The following is a 22,426-nucleotide window of genomic DNA, read 5'->3' as shown; positions in this document are numbered from 1 at the left end:
TGTGTAATAAATAGGTAATTCCATTCTCGATTTTCATTTAACGAATACAGATTTTATTCATTCAAAGAAAAAAGGTACGTATTGATTGATATATGTAATTAACTAGTTTTAGCTTTTTAACTATCCATCATTAGACAGTGCTAAAAATTATTCCATAAATTTAGCATTCGCAATCGATGGTAAATAAATAGTTTTCTCAATTTAGACTATTAAATTACTGTTAATAGAAATAGATTGAGAATTCTGACAAGTATCAAACATTCACTATGTTTTGATCTAAAAAAATATATATTTTTCAAAGGTCATTCTGACTAACTACTCTTGTTAACAATTCAATTCAATAACTGCATGAAACCAGAAAAATAAATGTATTTTTTTATGAAATTTTTTCACACTATAAAAACCAGCCTGCAACAGGAATCAAATAAAATAAAGGTGAGTTTAAAATATTCTGTGCATAAGAGACTTCATTGCAATATACTGGAAAATAGTTTAGATAATAGATAGTTGCTTTAAAATGGGAAAATAATTGTAAATGATGACGATCTCTACACCATATGACCATGATGGATGTAAAAGCTCAACAGGCCTGAAGTTTAAAAAAATTATCTAACCTATTTTTATTAGGATAAACCTGGTATTAATTTTTATTTGGTTTTATTACAGATGGTTTTTAACAAACACTCAATGTTCTGATGACTGAAGTAAGTAATTTTTAAAATTATATAAAATATTTCACATAATAAATCTACTAATAACAATGTGTAAACCAAACGTGAAGATTGATATTTTCGAGGTTTTTTTATACGTTTTAATGTGAATTCCATGATGACACTTTTTACACCATATAACCATGATGGATATGTAAAAGCTCAACAGGCCTGAAATTTTTTAACTTATAAACAATAAATTATTAATAAAAAACCTTCATACTAAATTTTGAACTTACTTTCAGATCTTAGTATGTGCGATGCGAATGTGAACGACATTATTCATTTTAAATTGGTAAGAGCATTATTCGATATTACTTTCTTTTTTACTATAGATAGTTTTAGTAATTCGTTATGATGTTAATTTTAACAGAGAAGTAATTAATAAAAATTTAATTACGATGTTTATTGCCAAAAGGATTCTGATTTATTCGTTAATTATTAATGATTATTTTTTTAGTATACAATTATTAAACCTACCGTTTCTTTCAGGTTATTAATCAACTTTTGATGTACGTCGTATTAATAATGAGGTAAATATTTTTAATTCTCTTATTATTTTATGATTTAATATTTGTTACTCAAAATAACTGAAGTAACTTATAAAGATTAATTATGATGTGAATTTTAATGGAGAAGTAATCAATAAAATTTGAATTACAATGTTTTTAGCCAAAAGGATTCTGATTTTTATAATTATTATCATTATTTTAAACTTCTTTAAGGAACTTTTATTTATGATGGTTTATTTCCAGATTATTATCCAACTTTTGACGACAACACATATAATACATCATAATCAAGTAAGTGTAATTTTAATCTTGAATATGTGACTTGTAGACTTCTATACAATCTTAGTAGTACATTAGTTTTTTTCATAATTACTTATTTAAAAAATCGTAACTAGATTATATTAATATTATAAATTTTCGTTATATATTTAATGATTTCTTAAAGTAGTAATTTTTCAACTTTTGGTTACGTTTTTGAAATAAGAATATGTATATGGTGTTATTAATATTCTACCCCACACTTTTAAGCCGGCCCACTTTTTACAAAAGAAATTGTGTGGTGTGCTCGTTGTGGGAACATAAATGTCTTTTCTTGTGTATGGTTGCAGTATTACCATTATTGACAACCAAAGGACGATTAGAAACAATTTTTATTATATTTATTAATTTTTTAATTTTAATTAAAATTTATTACACATATAAATATTGTTTCAATTTTTGTAATAATTAATCGTTATTACAGATGACAAAATATCAGAAGAACACTAATATTTGATGATTGATTGCTTGGTGATGAATGATTTAGGTGAGTACCGTTTACAAATTTTGGAATAACCATGTTCGAGTCTTACGCTTACCTCACGCGACCAAATTTGATGGCCTCCGTGAAAATAAGACTCGGAAGATTAAATTCACCTTTTGCCCTGTTACAGATAATTAATATCTTTAACAGTTTCCCTACAGTGGAACACTATTATTATATATAAATAATATATTAATAAGAAATTTTATTTTATTATTTTCTTAAACGATCATTTTTTCTAGGTTCTGCTATTGATGATGATTGAAGACATTAATGCTTTATTAATAAGGTAAATATTTACATATAAACAAATAAAATATACTAAATAGTATTTTTTATGATGATTGTTCATTTCACAGACCTGTTCTGACCTCTAAATTGTGATGACATAAGAACGGCCAACTGAATTTAAAAATTATTTTTTAATATATAATTTTTATGTTTACATTTTTAACAACATTAATTTGTTTTCAGATATGCCTGTTGTCACACTTGGTTGGAAAATACATCTATTCTCATCAGGTAAGACTTTTAATTGTAAATGAAGTATTTTATGGAATAGATACTTTTTTAACTGCTTTAGAAATATCTTATTCCCCTAATAATGATTGAGTAATTATGATGATTAACTTACCGCCCCAGTCTGAAATGACATGACTGATTGGTTTTTCTGATCTCAAACAAACTGGTTAAATTATTAGGAAAATTATTATACATTTAGAAATTAAATAATAGTAATACCCCCTTTTTATTATTGTATATGTAATATATTTTATATTTGTTACAGGACTGCTGGTCTAAATTTGATTAATCAAAATACCACCTCTCATTTTATTAGGTAAGTTTTCATAATATTTATTGATTTTTAATTTTACATTTTTACGAGTCTTACGCTTATCTCACACGATCAAACTCAATGACCTACGTGAAAATAAGACTCGTAAATTAAACCCACCATTTGCCCTGTTCCAGATAATCAATATCTAAAACAGTTTCCCTACAGTGGCACAAATATCGTCATTATTAATAAAAATGTAATCGCACAGTGGCTTATGTAAAAGTAGTGTGAAAAATAATGCCATATTTATTAAATAGATTTGTATTTTATCATCATTTAAACAACTTTATTTTTTTTTAGGTTCTCTTGTGGATTAAAAACTACTACTTGGGTAGTAAGGTAATTATTTATATATAAACTAAAAATATATTCAAAATTTTACTTTTTATGATGATTGTTCATTTCACAGACCTGTTCTGACCTCTACATTTTGATGACATAAGAACGGCCAACTGAATTAAAAATTAAATTTATGATTTTTCATTTTTATATTTGCAATATTTTACCACATTTCATTTTTCAGGTTAACCAGTTAACATCAACGTCTAATTGATGCCAATTATAATTGTATACCAACCATTCATTAGGTAATATTATATATAATAGTAAATCAATATTTCAAAATTAATTAGTTCTCAAAAAAAGTTCGAAATTGGTGTGATGATAGACTTACCGCCCCAGTCTGATATTTCATGACTGATTGGTTTTCCTGATTTTCTTTCAAGTTCACATTAATTAGTTTTTTTTTAAATATCATTTAATTTTTATATAATAAATATGTTTTATTTGCAGGTGTTGTAAATAAATTTTTGTTAAGTACGGACTCTACTGGATTTATATATATAGGTAGGAACCCATCTTTTCTGAACATTAAATTATACTTTGTGATGATTTTTATTATCGCCCCAGTCTGATTTTATTATGACTGATTGGTAATTCTGATATTTCATAAAGTATGCGTAAATATTTTAGTAAAATAAAAGAGATGTAATAATCTATCTATTTTACAGGAAATTTAGGATTCGGGATTTAGGAAGAGTATTTGGAAGGTAGGTAGCTTTAAGACTATTATGTTACCCCACACTTTTAAGCCGGCCCATTTTTTACACAAGAAAATATGAGGTGTGCTCGTTGTGGGAACATAAATTTCTTTTCTTGTGTATGGTTGCAGTATTACTATTATTGACAACCAAAGGACGATTAGAGACAATTTAAATATTTATCTTATTAAGTTTTTGATTACTAGACTAAAAGATTTCTTTTTTTGCAGGACCCTACCATTGGTAAGAATATTTTAGTATTGTTTGTATATTAATCAATAAATGAAATAAAATACTTAAATAGATAGTGTTGTTTTATTTTTAACAATCACATTAACACACTTTATATGAATATATCTTTTTAAAGTTACTGTACATAAGATCAAACGATTAAAATATAAAAGTTATATGGCATTGAACAGATAAGTACATTAAATCTTAATTGTTGCTAATAGGCAAGTGGCTTTTGTATACTCTTATCAATGTTTTAGCAGCCAAAACCAAAACTTCTTTCTTGTTAAAGCCTGTAATATTTTGTTCCCAACCAGGTTTATTCTAAAAAATAAATGTTAGCGTTAAACTAAAACGAATATGAACCTTACTTTTAAATGAACAGCCAATTTTTGAGGTAGTTCCATGTCTTTATATTGAGATCCTTCACTATCAATTTCCGACAATATCTGATCCAAAGGTAAAGGAGTCGCTTGCGAGAACGTTTTAACAGTAATTTGCCTCTCCACATCTCGTAACAATAATAAGTTTACATCATACCAACTAAAGCAATAGAAAATTGAGTGACGAATCTAGTTAGTTTGCACTTACAAATCATACTCATTCTTTTCCTGAAATAAGATGTTCTCAATTGATATGGTTGGTGTGTTTCGATATTTTAAGGAATAATCAATTTTTTCTGAGGCATTCTTCCATCCTTCCTCAAAACCAATAGCAACCGATGTTTTGACGGGCATATTTAACTTGATCCCGCTTAAAACGTAAATATTAGACTAAACTCAACAACGCGGCAGATTCATTACTTGATCCAAGCTTTGCCAAATACCGAATGAAACGCTTCCCTCACCGCTGCTACTTCCTCCTCCACTTCAGAAGTGACAGTCACCTCAGTGTCCCCACTGGAATCTAAAAACGATCCATTTAATACAAATTCTCAATAGGATAAGTTAGGCCAGTGGAAGTAAATGTATTAATGGGAAAGTTAATTGTAACTTCGTGATGAAACTTTACTTTTCAGACGTATTTGTGTTTTAAAATAAAGACAAATAATGTCGCAATTTATTTTTTTTTTTGTTTTGCAATTTGATCTCGGTATGTTATCTTACTTACTGGCTTAAATTACTTAAACTGCTTACATATATATTCGCTCATTTGAGGATCCAATGTTGTTATAATGGAATCTACAGAACTTTTGGCTTTCTCAGCCATTTTCGACAACACTCCGCCGCTAGAAAATGCTTCTTTCACTAACCCCATGAACCCACCTCCGCCTGATTCTCCCTGATTACCTTCAATTGGCTGTGATATAGTACGAATACCTTTGCTTGGTGGAATAGCCGCACTGAATTGGGTGGTGGGAAATTGGCTAGAAGCGGATGGTATAGGTTTCATATCGAGTGTAGACGGTTGCGGTTGTGTTGTCACACTCGAGGTAACATTTGATGTAGTTGGTGAAGGCCATATAGTGAAATCGGGTAAAGAGGTAGGCGGCGCTACGTTGGAAAGCAAGTTTCCGGTACTACCGGCGTTCACCATACTGGAAACCACCGGCGATGGAATGGAATACGCAGATGATATGCTGCTTAGAGAATCTTAAACAAATAATTATAGGTTGATACATTTTAACCAGTTAATTTTGATAGTTGTGTGATAAAAAATTGATACAATTAAATGTTGTCCAATGCAGTCACATACAATTAAAATTATAATAAAATTATATATTACTAATGGATAATTTCGAAATTTATTTAAAAACAAACAAAAGGCAAGGTGGGTGTATCTAATTTTAGAAAGAAACTATTTCCTGAGAAGTAATTTGAAAACAAGTTGATGCTTAAAAAGCCAAAAAGTAAATAAATAGTTGTACATTTAAAATAAATATATTATATGAACGTATTAGATTAGTAAATGTGATGACTTATTTCAATATAATACATTTAGTGACTAAGTATAAGAATACTGTTAGATTATTTACTTATGTTTACAAACAACTGTTATAAATCAATTTATAATTTAAAATTTGTTGACAACTGACTAAATAATAATAAATTTAAATTCATACGATCAATAAATAGACGAGACTTTTTTTTAAGTAATTTTTTATATAAAAAACCATAACACAAAATATGTTGTAACCTAGTGTATAGTGAATATCCTGACCCAAAAAATCACAACTTTCCAATTTAATTACCAGTGATTTCGCTTTTAATCGATAGATCTCCAGTTTTCTTCTCAATAATTTCAAATGAGTTTTCTCCATTAGAATCTTCTTGTAACATGTTAATTTTTTATGATAATATACAATATTTTGTAAACACAATTTTGACACAAAACTCTTCGTGGCGATTTAGGGAATTTTGCTTTTCTTCAGTAAACATGTCCATTATAAGGATGCGATTATATATAAATATTATTTTAAATTTTAAATAATTTGGAGTATTTTATGTCAAAGTACATAGCTCCATGTATCACTAATCCAAATCAATTTTAATATTAATCCTGTAAAAATATTAATCAAAAGGTAAAGCTTAATCTATAGATTCACGTTACTGTCGACCCCAAGAAGATAAACCAATTGGATTTGATAGCAATAACGCAACAAAAGAACAAGTTGAAGAGTTGTACCAGTGGTAACAGCAGAAGCAACGTTTGTGATGAGCGATTCAGCTATCATCGACTCCAAAGGGTTCACCGTTATTAAAATTAATGGCAACGGCAACGGCAACGGCAAACAGTAATGTATAAATTGTACCTTAGCCTTTAACGTAACAATACAAGTACAGAGATAGCATAGAAAACCTAACAAGTACCAACCCAATGTAATAAAAGAGAAACAATATTTCTGAAATATTACTGGGCTCAAGGATAAGTGGCGGATTGCCAAATGTAACAATACGCGATTTTACCATTTATTTTATTACAGATACCTTTTTTATCTCATTCTAAGAGAGTGGGAAATCTTATTATATTCAAATTAAATTATTATAGATTACGGTCCGCTCATATTATACAAAAATAAAACAATTATATATTTAATGAAACTTTATTATATGTACGTGATAAAAACACACAAATTTAAAAATACACACTATATGTAACTGATACATACTTAACTAGAAGAAAATGGTACAAAAAATTAAAATTTGAAAGGAAAAATTATCTCACAGTCACAAAACGATGCAACAACATTAGAATGCCAAAAGTGATTGATACTAAAAAGAGAACTAATTTTTAAAATTGTAACATGTAATTGTAATTAAATGTGAATTAGAACATTTGTTATTAATATAATCAGAAAGTGAAGTTTGCAAAGAAAATTTCGTTATAAAATAGTATTATATATAAAATTACCATCACAATAAAATTGTTACTAATAAAAACTCACACATATAATTTTACCAAAGATCAAACCTGAAAATTTGTTTCATCCAGATGCATTGACAGATGTCGGACGATGACCCCACTTTTCTCCTATGCGTAGAGTAGGCTCGTGCATTTCCGACTGGGCCGAACGAGCATATTCGGCTATTGCCCCTTCGTCCCTATTCACTTGGCCTCCTCTGGTAGATAGTAAACCGTGACCATAATATCAAAGTTACTAGTTTTCAATTGTCGAACCTGCTTGTCAAGCACACTAGATGACTGTGTGATTTTTCATTGTTGAGTTTACGCCGATTTTGTAAAGAAAATGGTATGAAATAAACAGAAAGTTTTTTATTGACCATATTATTTGTATTTAAAATTGTTTCCTTAATTAAATAATAATAATAATCAGTATAAATTTTTTGTTTTGCATTTTATAAATAATCAAAGTAGGCTGTAATGTTTGTAGTTTTTCAATAGTTAAACAACTGAAAGTATATTTATATTATATTCTTTAAATACTTTATTAGGGACAAAGCCAGTCAGGTCCCGGTGGTGGTGGTGATAAAAAGGAAGAAAAGGATAAAAAGAAGAAATATGAGCCCCCAATACCTACAAGAGTAGGCAAGAAGAAGCGCCGTACTAAAGGTCCTGATACTGCTCTTAAATTGCCAGCAGTTACTCCACATACTAGGTGTCGGTTGAAATTGCTTAAACTGGAAAGGATCAAGGATTATGTTCTTATGGAGGAGGAGTTTATTCGTAACCAAGAGAGGCTCAAGCCCCAGGAAGAAAAGAATGAAGAAGAGAGATCCAAAGTTGATGATCTTAGAGGTAACAATGAAAATGATGAGTAATCCTATTTTTGTATCTAACCTGTTGTGTTATCTAGGAACACCAATGTCTGTGGGAACTTTGGAAGAAATAATAGATGATAATCATGCAATTGTGTCAACTTCAGTAGGTAGTGAACACTATGTAAGCATTTTGTCTTTTGTTGACAAAGACCAACTTGAACCTGGTTGTTCTGTTCTGCTAAATCATAAAGTGCATGCTGTTGTGGGAGTTCTTGGTGATGATACAGATCCTATGGTGACTGTCATGAAACTTGAGAAAGCACCACAGGAAACTTATGCAGATATTGGTGGTTTGGACACTCAAATTCAAGAAATTAAAGAATCTGTGGAGTTACCCTTAACTCATCCTGAGTACTATGAAGAAATGGGTATTAAACCTCCCAAAGGTGTTATATTATATGGCCCTCCAGGAACTGGAAAAACGTTACTAGCTAAAGCAGTAGCAAATCAAACATCAGCAACATTTTTAAGAGTAGTTGGCTCTGAGTTGATTCAAAAGTATCTAGGTGATGGTCCAAAACTTGTAAGGGAATTGTTCAGGGTTGCTGAAGAGCATGCTCCTTCTATTGTGTTTATTGATGAAATTGATGCAGTAGGAACAAAACGTTATGATTCAAATTCCGGTGGCGAACGTGAAATTCAAAGGACTATGTTGGAGTTACTTAATCAGCTGGATGGTTTTGATTCTAGAGGAGATGTAAAGGTTGGTACTGGATTTGTTTAAAAAGAGAAAAGTGTTAATATGTAAATAATTTATAGGTCATCATGGCAACAAATAGAATTGAAACACTGGATCCTGCTTTGATCCGACCTGGTCGTATTGATAGGAAAATTGAGTTCCCACTTCCCGACGAGAAGACAAAGAAGAGAATTTTCAGCATTCACACATCAAAAATGACTTTGGCTGAAGATGTAAACTTACAGGAATTAATTATGGCAAAGGATGATCTCTCAGGAGCTGATATTAAAGCAATTTGCACTGAAGCAGGTCTTATGGCTCTCAGAGAGAGGAGGATGAAAGTTATGAATGAAGATTTTAAGAAGTCTAAGGAGAGTGTTTTGTACAGGAAGAAGGAGGGAACTCCTGAAGGACTGTATTTGTAATTTAATTTTTCATGCAGTTACAAGTGTTATTTTATGTTCACAATTTACTATCAAATGAATAAAATAATACGACTACTATTTCTACTATTTCATTGTTTGCTTTGTCAATGTTAGTAATTTTTAACTAATCATTTTTTAATTAATTACTAAAAAAATCATTTTTTTTTAACTTAAAAATTGTTTATTCAATATTTATAGTAAAAAAACGATATTTTTGCTTCATCCCTTAATTAACATGAACCCCACTTGATTTATATAGGATTAGTTTTATAATATAATTTACAAAAAATGAATATATTGGAAAATTATTTTTAATATTCATTTTTGTTTATTCATGGACGAGTACGTATTTTGTTAAATGAAAAATCCTATCAAAGTAAATAGCAAACGTTCATAACACATGTTTATTTTTAGTTTAGTTTTTTATTGTTTTATGTCAAATATACCAATAAATTAATAAAACAGGTTTCGTTAAAACTAAATTATTAATCCAACTTTCGTTTTAATTTTCTTATATTGTCGATGTGCATCGCCGAAGGTTTGATGTGTCTCATGCATCAATTTCTTAAATGTTACAAGATCGTGTTTTGAGCCTTTCATCTTTAAGACAGCTGTTCGTAACCACAAGAATGTTGCCACCGCAATTAGAAAATGAAGGTGGAATAAGTATTGAATCAATTGAATAACATCTTAGGGAAGGTAATTTACAACCTTGTCGCCCTGCTTGAGGCCCAACGTAAACTGTGGATTATCTCAGTCCGGCTACATTTTGCTAAAGAGGACGTCAATTAATAGAAAGGGATTGGGAGCTTCTCTTTAGGGATGAGTTTACACATGCGACAGACGGATTCGTGTGTTTCTCCAAATTAAAGGCATGTTTATTGTAACTGTAAATAAATACCACCTTATTTGGCGGAGACGCAATTGTGGTGTGGGGAAGTATTTTGTTAATAATGCTGAACGATACATATCAGAAATGTTGATCCATTTTTTTACTAATGTAGGATAATGCCCGACTCCACATTTTTCATGTGTTCCGAAGATATTTTGCTCCTGCTGGAACTATGGTGTGGCCATCCCGCACTCCAGACCTTAACTCCAGAAAACATATCTGATACAACCTTAGGAGATGGTTAAGCCATTCCAAGAACTTGGAGAAAGTGGAGCGCCTTCATGTCCAAATTTAGGATAATCTGGATCAAAACAAAATTCGAACCCTGATTTTGACTATGAACACAGGGTGTTATAATTCGAAATAGCGGTAGATATACCCAATATTAAATAAAACTCATTAACATATGTAAAAATAGTTTTATTAATTTTCCATTCTTTATAATTAAATTATTTTTATATATTTAAACACATTTTTATGTGTACAAATACAAATAGTTTATACCTTTATATTTCCCATTTTAAGAAAAATTACTATAATACTAATAATAATAATGATTATACAATTACTATTGTTGTAATTTGTGTGTATATTTTAAACGCTGCAGGGGTGTTTTCTTTTTAAATGCAATATTTCGATTAATATATAATAATAAGATTCGACTAAAAAGGCAATTAATGCGAAGAACATTTTTAGTGCGACGATAGGGCGTCAAAATTCTAGGGATATGAATTCGGACCCATGATTTCCTATTCATTTAAAATGCAAAATTAGTTATTAAATTATAAAAATGTATTAATTATTGTAAAAATTTATAAATTTAGATTATAAGGTTTAGGTAATGAATCTTTTAATGTATTTGGATATGCATTGTTTAATTGGTGAATATATTTGTTTGAGACTTGTTCTTGACAATTAATAGATGTATCTATATTTAAGTCTGATGTGTCTTTTGTAGGACAAATTTGACACCATCCTCTGCCAATTTTTTCTAATAGAGGATTACTTATGGGCTCTTTATTTAATAACTTCTGTTTTGCCCTAAAAATCACAATTTATTATAATTTCCAATAACTTGTATTTGAATTTTACAATAGACTTCCTTTGAATTGTCCTATTCTATAGCCATTTCTAAAACCGATTTCGTAACCATTATTAAAACTAGTTTGAAATTTAGATTCTTTCCCATCACTCACACCCTCTCGATAACCAGCCTAAAATAAAATTTATTAAATCAAAATCAGTTAATATATATTTAAGTTAAATAAAATTTTACTTTTATCGCATCACGTTCAATTTTTTTCCAAGTTTGATTAGATTCACTTTCATTGTCCATTTCTTCTTTAATCATTATTGTTGTGTTTCTACTTTCTTAATTTTGTTATCATCATGTATTTTAGGTTAGGAACCTGGAACCTAACCTTTTAAGAATAAATATTGTGATATTCTTTGGTTCACTATCCGAGATCCAACTGCACTCGGAGGTATTATATGCGTACGAGGTACTATGTAACTAAAAGCCTTATTCATATGTGACTTATATATAATTATCTGGAAGTTTGTATATATCATTATGGCTGAAGAAAATAAAACAAAGGTAAATGAAAAACGAATTTTGGAATTAGCGAAGGCACAAAATGAAGGTATTACAAATGATGATATCAAAGAAGGATTATCTGACATCCCTACTACAGAGGTGACTGCAATATTAAATAAATTTTTGAAAAATGGGTAAGACATAATTTTTTTCTCATTCTTACATATTTATTATTATTTTATGTTTAAGAACCTTTGAAATATTTAAACGTAAAAATGTCTTGTCCTACAAATACAAAGATCCATCCAAAAAGACTGAAGTTAAGGGAGGAGATAGTGAAGAAAAAGTTGTATATAAAATCATCGAAGAATCTGGAAACAAAGGCATATGGATAAGGGATATCAGAAATAAATCTAATTTAAACCCAACTCAATTAAATAAAGTCCTAAAAAGTTTAGAGACAAAAAAATTCATAAAAGCTGTTAAATCAGTATCTGTATGTATAACAACTGGATCAATGTCATAATAAATACAATTGAGATAATTTTAGGCTAGTAAGAAAAAGGTTTACATGTGTTATGATTTAGAACCAGATAGTTCTGTGACTGGTGGAGCTTGGTATCAAGATCAAGATTTTGAATCCGAATTTGTCGACGTTTTAAGTCAACAATGCCACAGGTTTTTAGTTCAAAAATGGGAGGATGCCAACAAACAAGGTGGCGGACCGTACTTAACTAGAAATAGAAGTTATGCAACGGCCGATGACGTGCATAAGTTCATTTCAGAATTGGGAATTAGTAAAGTGTCCTTATCGGTTGACGATATCGAAAGTATTTTGTATACTGTGGTGTTAGATGATAGAGCTGAAAGATCTGTAAAACCGAACGGAACGTATGTCTACAGAGCCGTTAACAGATTTTTACCCAGTCCTGGATTAGTGAAAACGACTTGTGGTATTTGTCCTGTTTTTAATAGATGTGCTGACACTGGTTCGATCAACCCAAAAGCTTGCACATATTTAACAGATTGGTTACATAATTAAACAATATAAGCCATACACATTGTTTTATTTATATTAGAATAACTATTCTGATTTAAAGGGAATCTATTCATTGCTGAAATAATTTTTCGTAAATTTTCAATGACCTATGCTGCTCATTTTCAAATCATTCATTTTTTATCTGATTTTGGACTTTCGATTATTGAAATGTTAAATAAACTATCAATTTATTATCTATAATTTATTTTACCTTTCTAGTAAAGTTTATTCATCTCGATCGAACTTTCCATTTATTTTGGGCTCTGTTTTAAGTTAAATGATAATCCAAAAAAAACATCTAAGTGAGCAGTTCAAATGAAGAAAATATATGATGTTATGATTTGTCTTAATTTTTTCTATTTTTTTTGTTATAAATTAGTGTAATTAATCTAATAAACATACTATGGTAGTGTATAATAATTAACTTAATGAAAACAGCAAAACTATTAATTGTTAATTAATGTTAATGTTGTGCCTACGTTGTACTTATCGTTAAAATTTGGATAATTGAATGATAGTTAAGTAACAGATAAATTATAAAAATTAATGATAATTACAAACTTTGCAGAAATTTTCGATTTCTTAAGACGTTAAATTTTGCCAACTCACTGTTTTTCATGTAAATCAATACTTTTTTTGTGAAAAATTTTAATCGCAATAAAAAAATAAAGTTTCCTTTACTTTCTACATTATAATTATTGTAAAAACCTATTAGACTTAGTTTTAATTTTCGTTACATTTTTATAACTGATTAATGATTAACGAATATAATTTCTGTTTAAAATACTCTATAGTACAATTATTTTGGGTTTTCATCGTTACTACGTAATTTGGTTATTGTTTAATCCGACATGCGCTCAGTAACCCGACATTATTGTGGAACACATTGTAGTATGTCATACACATAAATGTCTTACTCAATGCGTAGATATTATTTAATTATTTTTGTAAACGAATCATTTATATCAGATTACTAAACTAATTTGTAATGTTTATCAGAGGCACATCATTTAAAAATTAATAAATTGTTAACGCTGTACTGCTTCATTGTATGAATATTGAATAAGGCTAATTTAAAACTTTTTATTTTGATTCTTTAAATAATAGTAAAAAATATTGGTTCTTGAGGCAAGAATTTTAATTAAGTCGTATTATTTCCAATACACTGTTTTCTTATTAATTATAACATAATTATACATACTATTAATATATTCATTTTTAACATTAATAAGAAACAAAGTGTTAAATAATATCAACAAACATGAAAACTTATATTATTTATTAATATTTTGAGTCACATTATTTCTTCTTGAAGTATGAGACACGTTTTTACGAACCTCAATAACGTAAAATTTGTATTAATAATCGATCAGCTATATTTTAACAATTTTCTAAGACGTCCTTCTTAAGCCTTCAGCCGCCTAAAATTCAGTTAAATGTTTGGGGACTTCTGGTAGATTTAAATATCTTGTTGTCGTTTTGTCATGCGCGCGCCTTTTTTCCAATCACCTGCGGAGGTACGCATGCGTATTATTATAGTGGCTAACGAAGCCGACAATTAGAAGAAACGTTTCTGTCAGTTACGTTTTCTCTCATGTTTGTTGATTATTTATTTATTATTGCATTATAACGTTATTTGATCATAAATTGGTCTTCTTACAATTATTTTTTGGTGTTAATGTGAATTAGTGCGTGTAACGTCTGGTTTTCTATGCTTAAATAATACACCGACACTTTTCCCTCCAAATAGACGTGCATGCTTTTAAAATGCCTTTGCTAAAGAAAAAGCAATTTGAGAAGACCTCGACGACACTGTTACGAGATGAAGAGGAAGTATTTTACTGCGAGATAACCGGTGAAGTTTTCCGTGATTATGAGTAAGTGAAAATCGTCCGTTATAGAGACATAGATATTTTTGATTCTTCTCACTGATTTCTCGTCTATTCTACACATTCATTGACCTAGCGGTTCGTTGTTCGTACGGCGTTCTTCTTCAACAATTCTGTGCAATCTTTTTGCACTATTTTGTCGGATTTTTATTTAAGTTAAGGCACTGCATGGTAATTTTAACTAATATTTATTAACACAATTGAAATGAATCTCTAACTACTTTATTTCGGACGGCGAAATTAATCTGGATCTTGTCAATACAAACATAATCTTTCATCAAAATGCATTTAGTCATTTGTTTTGCCACATGCTTTTGGTATTACATTTATTAACTTTTTATCAATCTTAAGTGTTAATAACATCAAATCTGTCAGATTTTAATGTAATTTTTATTGTAGGGAATTTTCCGAAAGGTTATTCCTTTGCAATTCTATGGTGTGGACATGTTCAATGACTGGTAAATCGAATCTCACATACCAAGAAGCTGTAGAAAGTGAGGAAAATGCCAGAAAGAGTCTACAAGAGTTTCCAGTTGAACTTAAAATTCCCATTTTATTTTTGGCAACAAAAACCAAAAGAACATCCTTTGGTGAAATGGCAGAAGATGTGTTTATTTATGCAAAGGATAGGTACTTTATTGGAGAGAATTTGGAGACTTCATTTACAGGAAACAAATGGAAGGATTCACATGTACTTCAAGTCATTTCAGTACCTGAAGGCAGTTTAAAACAGTCACCTCCAAAAAATGGGTAAGAAATCAATTTAATGTATGTAATGTAAGACATAAGGTCTGATAGAGAATATGTAATGCTGCACCATTTTGTAGACTTAGTGACATTCTGTTTAAAGAATGCAGAATTATCCCATTTTTAAATTATGCACGCCTTTCTAGGTATTAAATTTCTTTTTAATTTATGAATGTTGACAAAACTGTATACAGTCAGTTTTCAACACATGAAGATTTTGATAAATTGTGCCCAGTTTAAAAATATATAATTAACAATATATATGAGTAGAATCTGTTTTTAAGTATTAAACCACAAAAGTAAAATACTATAGACATAGTAACATGTTACTCCGGGTTATTTTTACATATGGTATATTAAGGTATGCAAAAAATTCTAAATCAAATCAAATATATAACTAATTATTTAAGGAATATTTATAAGTAATATGTAGTCCCTTTAGGCTTCTAACTGTTTAATTGCGTTTTGCAATAAATTATAAAATTTACACCCACATTTAAGGTAACCAAGATTAAAATCTGATAATTTACTCTATGCTTATAAGACCCCCTTAGGTTGCAGATAGTCTTGTGACACTATATTTATTGTTGCTATTTCCTGGGTTGTGTGTTCCAGCACTGAGTTTAATGCAAATTTTGAATTTCATGTGAAAGAAAATTAAGCTACACAATTATAATTCTATTATTTTAATATTCTCGGAAATTATGACGTGTCGAGAGTTATGCTAATTTTAGTTTCACTTCATTTTCCTTTTATGTAGATTGTTTATTAAAGTTATTGTTAACTTTTGACATAATAATTTGTATCTAACACTTCAATGTATGTTTCTTGGTCGCATAGGATATACAGAATAGATAATTTTTAGTAACAATTCGGATCGAAACTTTTTCCCTCCGGCCAACGTTTACAAATATGAAATTGAGCATCTTGATGCCGAAGACGAGGACGTCAGTGAGATCATGATCGTGGATCACAGTCAGATACGACGAAGAAAATCGGCATTCAGTCGAGAAAAATCGAAACTGTTCCTTAAACAGTACGTCGAACCCGACGAGAACGGTATTTGGGTGGTGAAACCTTCCGCCGTTGAAGATTTTGGTCTTAACAAAATGAAATTTGATCAAATATTTGACGGACCCTTGCCAAATTTCTTTGAGAGTACTAAGAAAACTAAAAAAATTAATGGTGTAACCAACGGCGGTAAAAAGGTGACCAAGCAAGAGACGTTGGCCAAATACTTAACGAAGAACGGGCTTGCGGGAAAGAAGGAGCCTAAATCGAAGAACGGGCCGAATTTGCTGGAGCAAATGAAAAAGCGGGAAGAGACGTTCAAGCTAAAGAAACAAATGAAGGAAGAAGAAAAGCAAGCATTGAAGCAGAAGAAAAAAGAAGAGAACATAAAGATTTCCGCTTACTTGAAGGAATTCTACAAGCCCAAGGATGACTTAGAATTAGAAGATCAAATCGTATGTATTGGTTTTATAGATTACATCCTAAAATTTGGTTTCTTGGTAGAAGCACCTAATTCTGATATAAAAGTAACTATTTTTTTCACCAAAAGGAGGGTAGTACGTTTCAAGATTGATAGCAATCGATATTTATGAGGATGGATTTATGATGTTTTTACGAACATTTAAGTTTTTAAGATGAATATGTTAAACGAGATTATGATTATCAGTAAAACTTATTTCTATTATATATATATTCTTGGATACATTTAGTGGTTACATAAGAAATTGGGCAACACTATTTAACAATAATATATTATTTTACAAATGTATGTATAACGTATATATCGAGAATTGCCTTGGTAGCATATTAATATGTGATGGATATTAGTGTTTTATATCAGGAACGTGCTTATACTTTGTTAGGCCAAAACACCATCTTAACAAAACATGTGTGTACTATGATATTGGTTTTTTATAGAAATTACCGGTGGCAACTCCAGTTATATCTAAAATTCCGGACAAATATCTTGGAGATTTGTTCATGATTTTGGAATTCGTAAACAATTTTTCAAAAATTCTCTACACAAAGGACTTTTTTCCTCAGGGATTTACATATGACATTTTGGAAAGAGCCTTTACTGAAAAAGAGGTACGTTTGTATTGGACTCAAACATCAAATTTCTTAACGGTTCGATTAATTACATATTACGCGATTTAGGTTGCCGGACCGTTGACTGACATAATTCAAATGTTCCTGACGGCACTCTTCAGCGTACAAGAGGAGGAGTCGAATCAGTACCGAACACAAGTCGAAAAAGGCTCAGAAATTAAAGAAGAGGATGTATCGAACAGTCTTAGTCTTCATGAAGCCACTAATTTGGCAACTCTTGCTTCAGCCTGGAGCACCAACTATCAAGGTTTGCCGCTTTCCAAATTACCCCTCTATTCCGTGACGGTTTCCGAAGTGTTACGTCTCCATTTACTGTCCTCCGGTGCGAGAATTAATGAAACTGGTGCAAGGTGGCGTTTTCAACAACGCGGCGGTTACACCAGTGAGGATGATCCCGGTTTATACTTAAGATTACATGAGCCGCATATTATTAAGGCGTTATCTTTCCACAATGTTATACAACTCTCCATAAGTGACAAGGTTAAAATTATTTCTTGTCTAATGAATCAACTCATGACATACGCGGATGTTAGAGACGTTATTGAGGAGAGGGTTGATAAGAATAGACAAATGAAAATGGAACTTAAAGCTGTTCACGTGGCCGAAAGAAAACGGGAACAAGAATATGTAACTGAAAGAGCAAAGATCAAGCGAGAGAACAAGGAGGCTCCAAAAGCGTTGGCCGATGAGTTGGATAAATTGGAAAAGAGTAATGAGAGGAAGCAGGCGGATATTGAAAGAAAAATGGACAAATGCATGAAGGCCTGTTGTGAAAATCAACCGTTCCTGGGATACGACAGGGCATTCCGAAAATACTTTAAACTCGAATCGGTTCCGGGAGTTTTCGTCAATTTTGAAGAAGAATATCCCGGCGTTTGTCTCGATACCGCCGTTAAACAGTTCTCCGAACTGGTGAATGCCGACAAAAGTCAAATTATTCAGCACGTTAAGAAAGTTTACGAAGAAATGAATTCGAGCGATAAAGAAAACGAGCCTGCAGAAAAAGTAAACGGTACAAGAAATTCACTTCAACAAACAGAAAAAGAGATATGTAACGACTTGCTTCTGTGTTCTGCGGACCCCAAAAATTGCATTATACATTCCGAGAATGCGGAAAGAACTAAGTGGGCATTTTTCAAAACTGCGGAGGAAATCGACGATTTGATTAAAGCGTTAAACAAGCGCGGTATCAGAGAAAGCGAATTGTTGCAAGTTCTAAAAATGGATAAGGAGAACCTATGTAAACTGATCGAGCGAACGCCGGTAGCTCAACTTAATGGTGAGATCGAAGTGGAAGAGAAGCCACAAAACAGGAAGAAACCAGTTAAGGATAAATATGAGGATGCAAATCTGGGTTTCCCGGCCGACATGAGTTTAGAAGACGTTCTTCACAATGCTTTAATAGATAATATTTTGGAAATGGAAGACAAGATATTCGCGGGTAATTTGGGGAGTTTGGCAGTCAAAAACAGAGATAAGTGGAGGGAATGTCTCACAAATAAGAATTATGCAGAAATCGACAAAACACTTGTAAAGAAGGACAGTGACAAACATCTTAAAATTAAAAAGGAAAATTCAGGTAAGTGCATTCAATGTTACTAGTTTTTTATGAAGTACATCAATGTCATTTTAACACATTAATTGTAATAATATTAATTTAAATTGTTAAAATAAATGAGGAACTTACTAAATAATTAACAAATGTTGAAGCGTTTCAAACTTTTTTATTTTCATAGGGAAAGGAAGTCGCCCTAATACGCCGGACCCATCGCCAGAACCTAAGGAATATCTGGATCCGGGTAGATTTTTGGGTCCGACACTCGATTTAGATTTGAATTCATCATGTGAACAGGATGACGTCTTAGTACTCCGTCAATCAGAAGAACTTAGTACCGCGATTGCGGGTTGCGCCCTGGCGCTTGCACAGGTGGCCAGAGCGGTAGAACCCAAACACTTAAAAAAGCCACTGGGACGCGAGGGAGTCAAAAAAGACAACAAAAAAGAAATATGTGACGTATTGGATAAGTGGGAGCTGTCGTTGCTGGCGTCGACTAGTTTTTCACAGGTATTCTTACACTATGGTACGTTAGACTCGTGTGTTATGTGGTCGAGGTCCGCACTATTGGCCAGATGCAGAATATGCAGAAGGAGGAAAGACTCTGAGAATATGCTTTTGTGTGACAACTGTAACCTAGGACATCACTTGTACTGTTTGAAGCCCAAATTGACTGTTGTGCCCAAGGGAGATTGGTTCTGTCAACGGTCAGTTAGTTTTCATCTATAAATATGAGGTCAGGTTACAAGATTTAATTTATTTTTAGATGTAAGACGGAAAAAGAGAGTAAAGAAAAACAACAAAATCAAGAAGTTGTACCTAGGAAGAAGAGAAAGATATTTAAAGAGGAAGAGAGTGACGTTGATGAGGAGGAGGAATCTGATGAACAAAATAATAGTGAAGAAGAAGAAAATGAAGAAGTTGTGAATGGGTAAATAAAATTTTATATATAATTTTATTTTATTCATATATATCTTTGACAGGATGAAAGTGGATCTGTGTAAAACATGCGGTTCTGGAGGTGATCTGTTGAACTGTGAAAAGTGTTCGTTATATTATCACAGAGAATGTGTTTCACCTCCAATGAGAAGGGCTCCAAGAGGACCTTGGACATGTACTAAATGCAAAGAGAAGAAAGAAGAAAAAGCCAGCGATTCAGGTGTGTAATAAATATACTAAATATTTTTATACTAACATTAATACCAAGAAAATCTATTTTATTTTATATGATTAAATAAATTTTTATGATTTTTACATTTTAAATTGATTGTTTTAATTTATTTGCGTTCTATTTAAAAATATACACCACAAATGAAATATCTAAATTATGAAACATTGAATAATTTGAATTGTTCAATGCTTGAAAAAATCCTTCAATTAATTGCTTTGTCGACAAATTACCTTGCTCACAACGCGTTGTGGACAAAATTTCGACAATGCCCGATTTTGCCTATTGTGAATAGAATACATGAATAAAAATATTTAAAAAATGTTTGTGGTCAATGCATGTAGGCTTGTGTGAGAGAGATTGTTATTAAATAAGTGTACAATGATAGTATATGAATGAGAACTTTATTACTGGTTAAATTATGAAACTATAATCATTAGAACTTTTATAAATAAGTAAGCCTGCTTACATGTAGACGTTATATGTCCGGATAGATCCAATTTCAGACTGAAGTGATTAATTAAACATGAAATTAAATCGGTTTATTGGTCGACTGGTAATGGGTATGATTTATTTACATATCTTCTAATTATAAATGAAACAAGCTTCTAAGAGAAATTGTTATTAAACAAATGTACAAAGTGAATCTTATTCGAGATTATGGAAATATAAACGTTATAAGTTTTATAAGTGAGTAGGGATCATTACATATAGAGATAATATGTTCGGATTGATCCGATTTCCTTTTCTTAGCTATTTGATTTTGAAGAGCTTACATATACATGTATGTGAATCTGTACCCAGTCTAAGACCAATAATTAAAAACTAAAACAAATTTCCCAAAATACCTTATAATTATATGTTCTTGTACAGAAAATAAGGGTTGGTGGCAATTCACAGGCTTCATATACACCCAGAGGCGCTGCGCTGCTAAAGCCCGAAATAAGATCCACAGCTTTACAAAATCTCTGCGTCGGCTCTCCGAGTCTGACGGTTAGTGATTGATTATACCTTGTACTAACAAAAAATCAGTGTCCCCCTAGCTTATATAGTCGCTTCGCATGATATAAATTTCAAGGAATGTGTGTTTGTACAGTTTGATTTGTTGCCATTTTATTGTAATCTGAGCTGCTTAGTAGTAATGTGTGTTTTAATTTGAGTATTGTGTGAATGTTGGGTTTTTATAGAGTCAGATGACGAAGAGGAGGAAGTAGTAAAAAGCCGAAGATCTCTGCGACGGGAGGATAACAGGCAAGATTTGCCCTTACACAATGTAGCTTTACAGGAACTGTTAAGCGATGTCATGAAACACAAGGATGCATGGCCGTTTTTGCGACCTGTGCAAAAAAATGAGGTATTAATCCAAAACAAAATATAATTACATAACGTGTAAGTATTTCGTTTCTGCAGGTACCTGATTATTATGATGTTATAACAAAACCTATGGATTTTGGTACTATAAAGTACAAATTAAACATGGGTGAATATAATGAAGATCGACAATTAATGACTGATGCCATATTAGTATTTGGAAACTGTAATGCGTATAATCACAGTGAAGCCGACGTATACAAGTATGTTTTAATTTAATATTATAATTATTTGATAATACACACTGTATTATTGTTATAGATGCGGATCGCGGCTTAAAAAGTTTTTTGTAAAGAAATGCAAAGAAGTAGGTCTTAAGGTTCCTAGGGAACTATTATATGAAGATGGAACTCCAGACGATGACGACGATGATGATGTTGAAGAAGAAGAGGTAATACAGCCCAAAGCAAAAAGACCACGCACAGAACTAAAGACATAACGTATATATACAAATTATTTTTACATTTATATAGTAAAATAATGTGACCTACATTTTTTTTTTATTTTTTATATTTTCTTCTTATGATCTGTCGATAATGTTGTTCCGTTCCCGAATATTTTTGGTAGTTACTGTAGGTACTTATTTATAAAGAACATTATTAATTTTTGTTTGTGTTTTATTTAATCATTTCACTTTTATGCAAATATTT

General features: G+C 30.9%; 5 protein-coding genes, 1 long non-coding RNA gene and 3 other non-coding genes across 11 annotated transcripts; 7 read left to right on the top strand and 2 right to left on the bottom strand.

The window, feature by feature from the left end:
• Positions 1 to 141: 141 nt before the first annotated feature.
• Positions 142 to 4,207, top strand: LOC109609231 (uncharacterized). Its single transcript, XR_002192353.2, has 14 exons — positions 142 to 435; positions 667 to 704; positions 956 to 1,005; positions 1,203 to 1,243; positions 1,466 to 1,513; positions 1,965 to 2,027; positions 2,267 to 2,313; positions 2,499 to 2,546; positions 2,812 to 2,862; positions 3,163 to 3,201; positions 3,386 to 3,449; positions 3,655 to 3,708; positions 3,873 to 3,911; positions 4,133 to 4,207. It is a non-coding gene; the product is annotated as an uncharacterized LOC109609231 (long non-coding RNA).
• Positions 2,633 to 2,704, top strand: LOC126264422 (small nucleolar RNA SNORD31). The gene has a single exon (XR_007547141.1). It is a non-coding gene; the product is annotated as a small nucleolar RNA SNORD31 (small nucleolar RNA).
• LOC126264423 (small nucleolar RNA SNORD31) lies at positions 3,514 to 3,581 on the top strand. The gene has a single exon (XR_007547142.1). It is a non-coding gene; the product is annotated as a small nucleolar RNA SNORD31 (small nucleolar RNA).
• Positions 3,740 to 3,810, top strand: LOC126264421 (small nucleolar RNA SNORD31). Its single transcript, XR_007547140.1, has one exon. It is a non-coding gene; the product is annotated as a small nucleolar RNA SNORD31 (small nucleolar RNA).
• Positions 4,204 to 6,471, bottom strand: LOC109609228 (protein PRRC1-like). 2 transcript variants are annotated; one of them, XM_049962230.1, is made up of 6 exons: positions 6,270 to 6,471; positions 5,270 to 5,725; positions 4,937 to 5,039; positions 4,734 to 4,886; positions 4,505 to 4,676; positions 4,204 to 4,457 (listed from the first exon to the last, which is right to left on the bottom strand). In XM_049962230.1, the coding sequence occupies exons 1-6, from the start codon at positions 6,391 to 6,393 to the stop codon at positions 4,341 to 4,343; spliced, it is 1,125 nt and encodes a 374-aa protein (XP_049818187.1). In that variant the 5' UTR covers positions 6,394 to 6,471; the 3' UTR covers positions 4,204 to 4,340. The 2 variants fall into 2 exon arrangements, with proteins under 2 accessions (XP_049818187.1, XP_019881420.1); XM_020025861.2 differs by having other exon boundaries at positions 6,325 to 6,471.
• Positions 6,472 to 7,710: 1,239 nt separating this feature from the next.
• On the top strand, positions 7,711 to 9,544 carry LOC109609227 (26S proteasome regulatory subunit 4). The gene is made up of 4 exons (XM_020025860.2): positions 7,711 to 7,824; positions 8,027 to 8,330; positions 8,389 to 9,056; positions 9,113 to 9,544. Exons 1-4 carry the CDS (start codon positions 7,822 to 7,824, stop codon positions 9,455 to 9,457), a joined length of 1,320 nt encoding a protein of 439 aa, XP_019881419.2. The 5' UTR covers positions 7,711 to 7,821; the 3' UTR covers positions 9,458 to 9,544.
• Positions 9,545 to 10,760: 1,216 nt separating this feature from the next.
• On the bottom strand, positions 10,761 to 11,765 carry LOC109609230 (protein YAE1 homolog). The gene is made up of 3 exons (XM_020025865.2): positions 11,626 to 11,765; positions 11,442 to 11,563; positions 10,761 to 11,390 (listed from the first exon to the last, which is right to left on the bottom strand). Exons 1-3 carry the CDS (start codon positions 11,698 to 11,700, stop codon positions 11,162 to 11,164), a joined length of 426 nt encoding a protein of 141 aa, XP_019881424.1. The 5' UTR covers positions 11,701 to 11,765; the 3' UTR covers positions 10,761 to 11,161.
• LOC109609229 (probable DNA-directed RNA polymerase III subunit RPC6) lies at positions 11,760 to 12,943 on the top strand. Its single transcript, XM_020025864.2, has 4 exons — positions 11,760 to 11,851; positions 11,908 to 12,080; positions 12,136 to 12,382; positions 12,437 to 12,943. Exons 2-4 carry the CDS (start codon positions 11,923 to 11,925, stop codon positions 12,926 to 12,928), a joined length of 897 nt encoding a protein of 298 aa, XP_019881423.1. The 5' UTR covers positions 11,760 to 11,851; positions 11,908 to 11,922; the 3' UTR covers positions 12,929 to 12,943.
• A 1,529-nt stretch (positions 12,944 to 14,472) lies between these two features.
• Positions 14,473 to 22,383, top strand: LOC109609236 (bromodomain adjacent to zinc finger domain protein 1A). Of its 2 annotated transcripts, XM_049968841.1 has the most exons (12): positions 14,473 to 14,802; positions 15,214 to 15,564; positions 16,427 to 17,027; positions 17,491 to 17,661; positions 17,731 to 19,261; positions 19,419 to 19,944; positions 20,004 to 20,168; positions 20,221 to 20,396; positions 21,279 to 21,398; positions 21,593 to 21,759; positions 21,816 to 21,979; positions 22,038 to 22,383. In XM_049968841.1, the coding sequence occupies exons 1-12, from the start codon at positions 14,693 to 14,695 to the stop codon at positions 22,213 to 22,215; spliced, it is 4,260 nt and encodes a 1,419-aa protein (XP_049824798.1). In that variant the 5' UTR covers positions 14,473 to 14,692; the 3' UTR covers positions 22,216 to 22,383. The 2 variants fall into 2 exon arrangements, with proteins under 2 accessions (XP_049824798.1, XP_019881429.2); XM_020025870.2 differs by lacking the exon at positions 21,279 to 21,398 and having other exon boundaries at positions 14,474 to 14,802.
• Positions 22,384 to 22,426: the final 43 nt, after the last annotated feature.

This window comes from Aethina tumida, chromosome 1 (genome assembly GCF_024364675.1).
Source record: "Aethina tumida isolate Nest 87 chromosome 1, icAetTumi1.1, whole genome shotgun sequence".
Classification (NCBI taxonomy): Eukaryota; Metazoa; Arthropoda; class Insecta; order Coleoptera; family Nitidulidae; genus Aethina; species Aethina tumida.
This window is presented reverse-complemented; position numbering and strand designations above follow the sequence as displayed.

Excerpts from the sequence above, each read along its gene's own strand:
- LOC109609228 (XM_049962230.1), bottom strand. The coding sequence starts at position 6,393 with ATGGAGAAAACTCATTTGAAATTATTGAGAAGAAAACTGGAGATCTAT. Across the intron at positions 5,040-5,269 it reads TCAAATGAGCGAATATATAT|ATTCCAGTGGGGACACTGAG; the intron begins GTAAGCAGTTTA and ends GATCGTTTTTAG. Across the intron at positions 4,458-4,504 it reads AATTGGCTGTTCATTTAAAA|AATAAACCTGGTTGGGAACA; the intron begins GTAAGGTTCATA and ends TTTATTTTTTAG.
- LOC109609227 (XM_020025860.2), top strand. Across the intron at positions 8,331-8,388 it reads CAAAGTTGATGATCTTAGAG|GAACACCAATGTCTGTGGGA; the intron begins GTAACAATGAAA and ends TGTGTTATCTAG. Across the intron at positions 9,057-9,112 it reads ATTCTAGAGGAGATGTAAAG|GTCATCATGGCAACAAATAG; the intron begins GTTGGTACTGGA and ends AATAATTTATAG.
- LOC109609230 (XM_020025865.2), bottom strand. The coding sequence starts at position 11,700 with ATGATTAAAGAAGAAATGGACAATGAAAGTGAATCTAATCAAACTTGG. Across the intron at positions 11,564-11,625 it reads TTGAACGTGATGCGATAAAA|GCTGGTTATCGAGAGGGTGT; the intron begins GTAAAATTTTAT and ends ATTTTATTTTAG. Across the intron at positions 11,391-11,441 it reads CAATTCAAAGGAAGTCTATT|GGCAAAACAGAAGTTATTAA; the intron begins GTAAAATTCAAA and ends TGTGATTTTTAG.
- LOC109609229 (XM_020025864.2), top strand. The coding sequence starts at position 11,923 with ATGGCTGAAGAAAATAAAACAAAGGTAAATGAAAAACGAATTTTGGAA. Across the intron at positions 12,081-12,135 it reads AATAAATTTTTGAAAAATGG|AACCTTTGAAATATTTAAAC; the intron begins GTAAGACATAAT and ends TTTATGTTTAAG. Across the intron at positions 12,383-12,436 it reads AAGCTGTTAAATCAGTATCT|GCTAGTAAGAAAAAGGTTTA; the intron begins GTATGTATAACA and ends AGATAATTTTAG.
- LOC109609236 (XM_049968841.1), top strand. The coding sequence starts at position 14,693 with ATGCCTTTGCTAAAGAAAAAGCAATTTGAGAAGACCTCGACGACACTG. Across the intron at positions 20,169-20,220 it reads AATGAAGAAGTTGTGAATGG|GATGAAAGTGGATCTGTGTA; the intron begins GTAAATAAAATT and ends TATCTTTGACAG. Across the intron at positions 21,399-21,592 it reads TCGGCTCTCCGAGTCTGACG|AGTCAGATGACGAAGAGGAG; the intron begins GTTAGTGATTGA and ends GGGTTTTTATAG.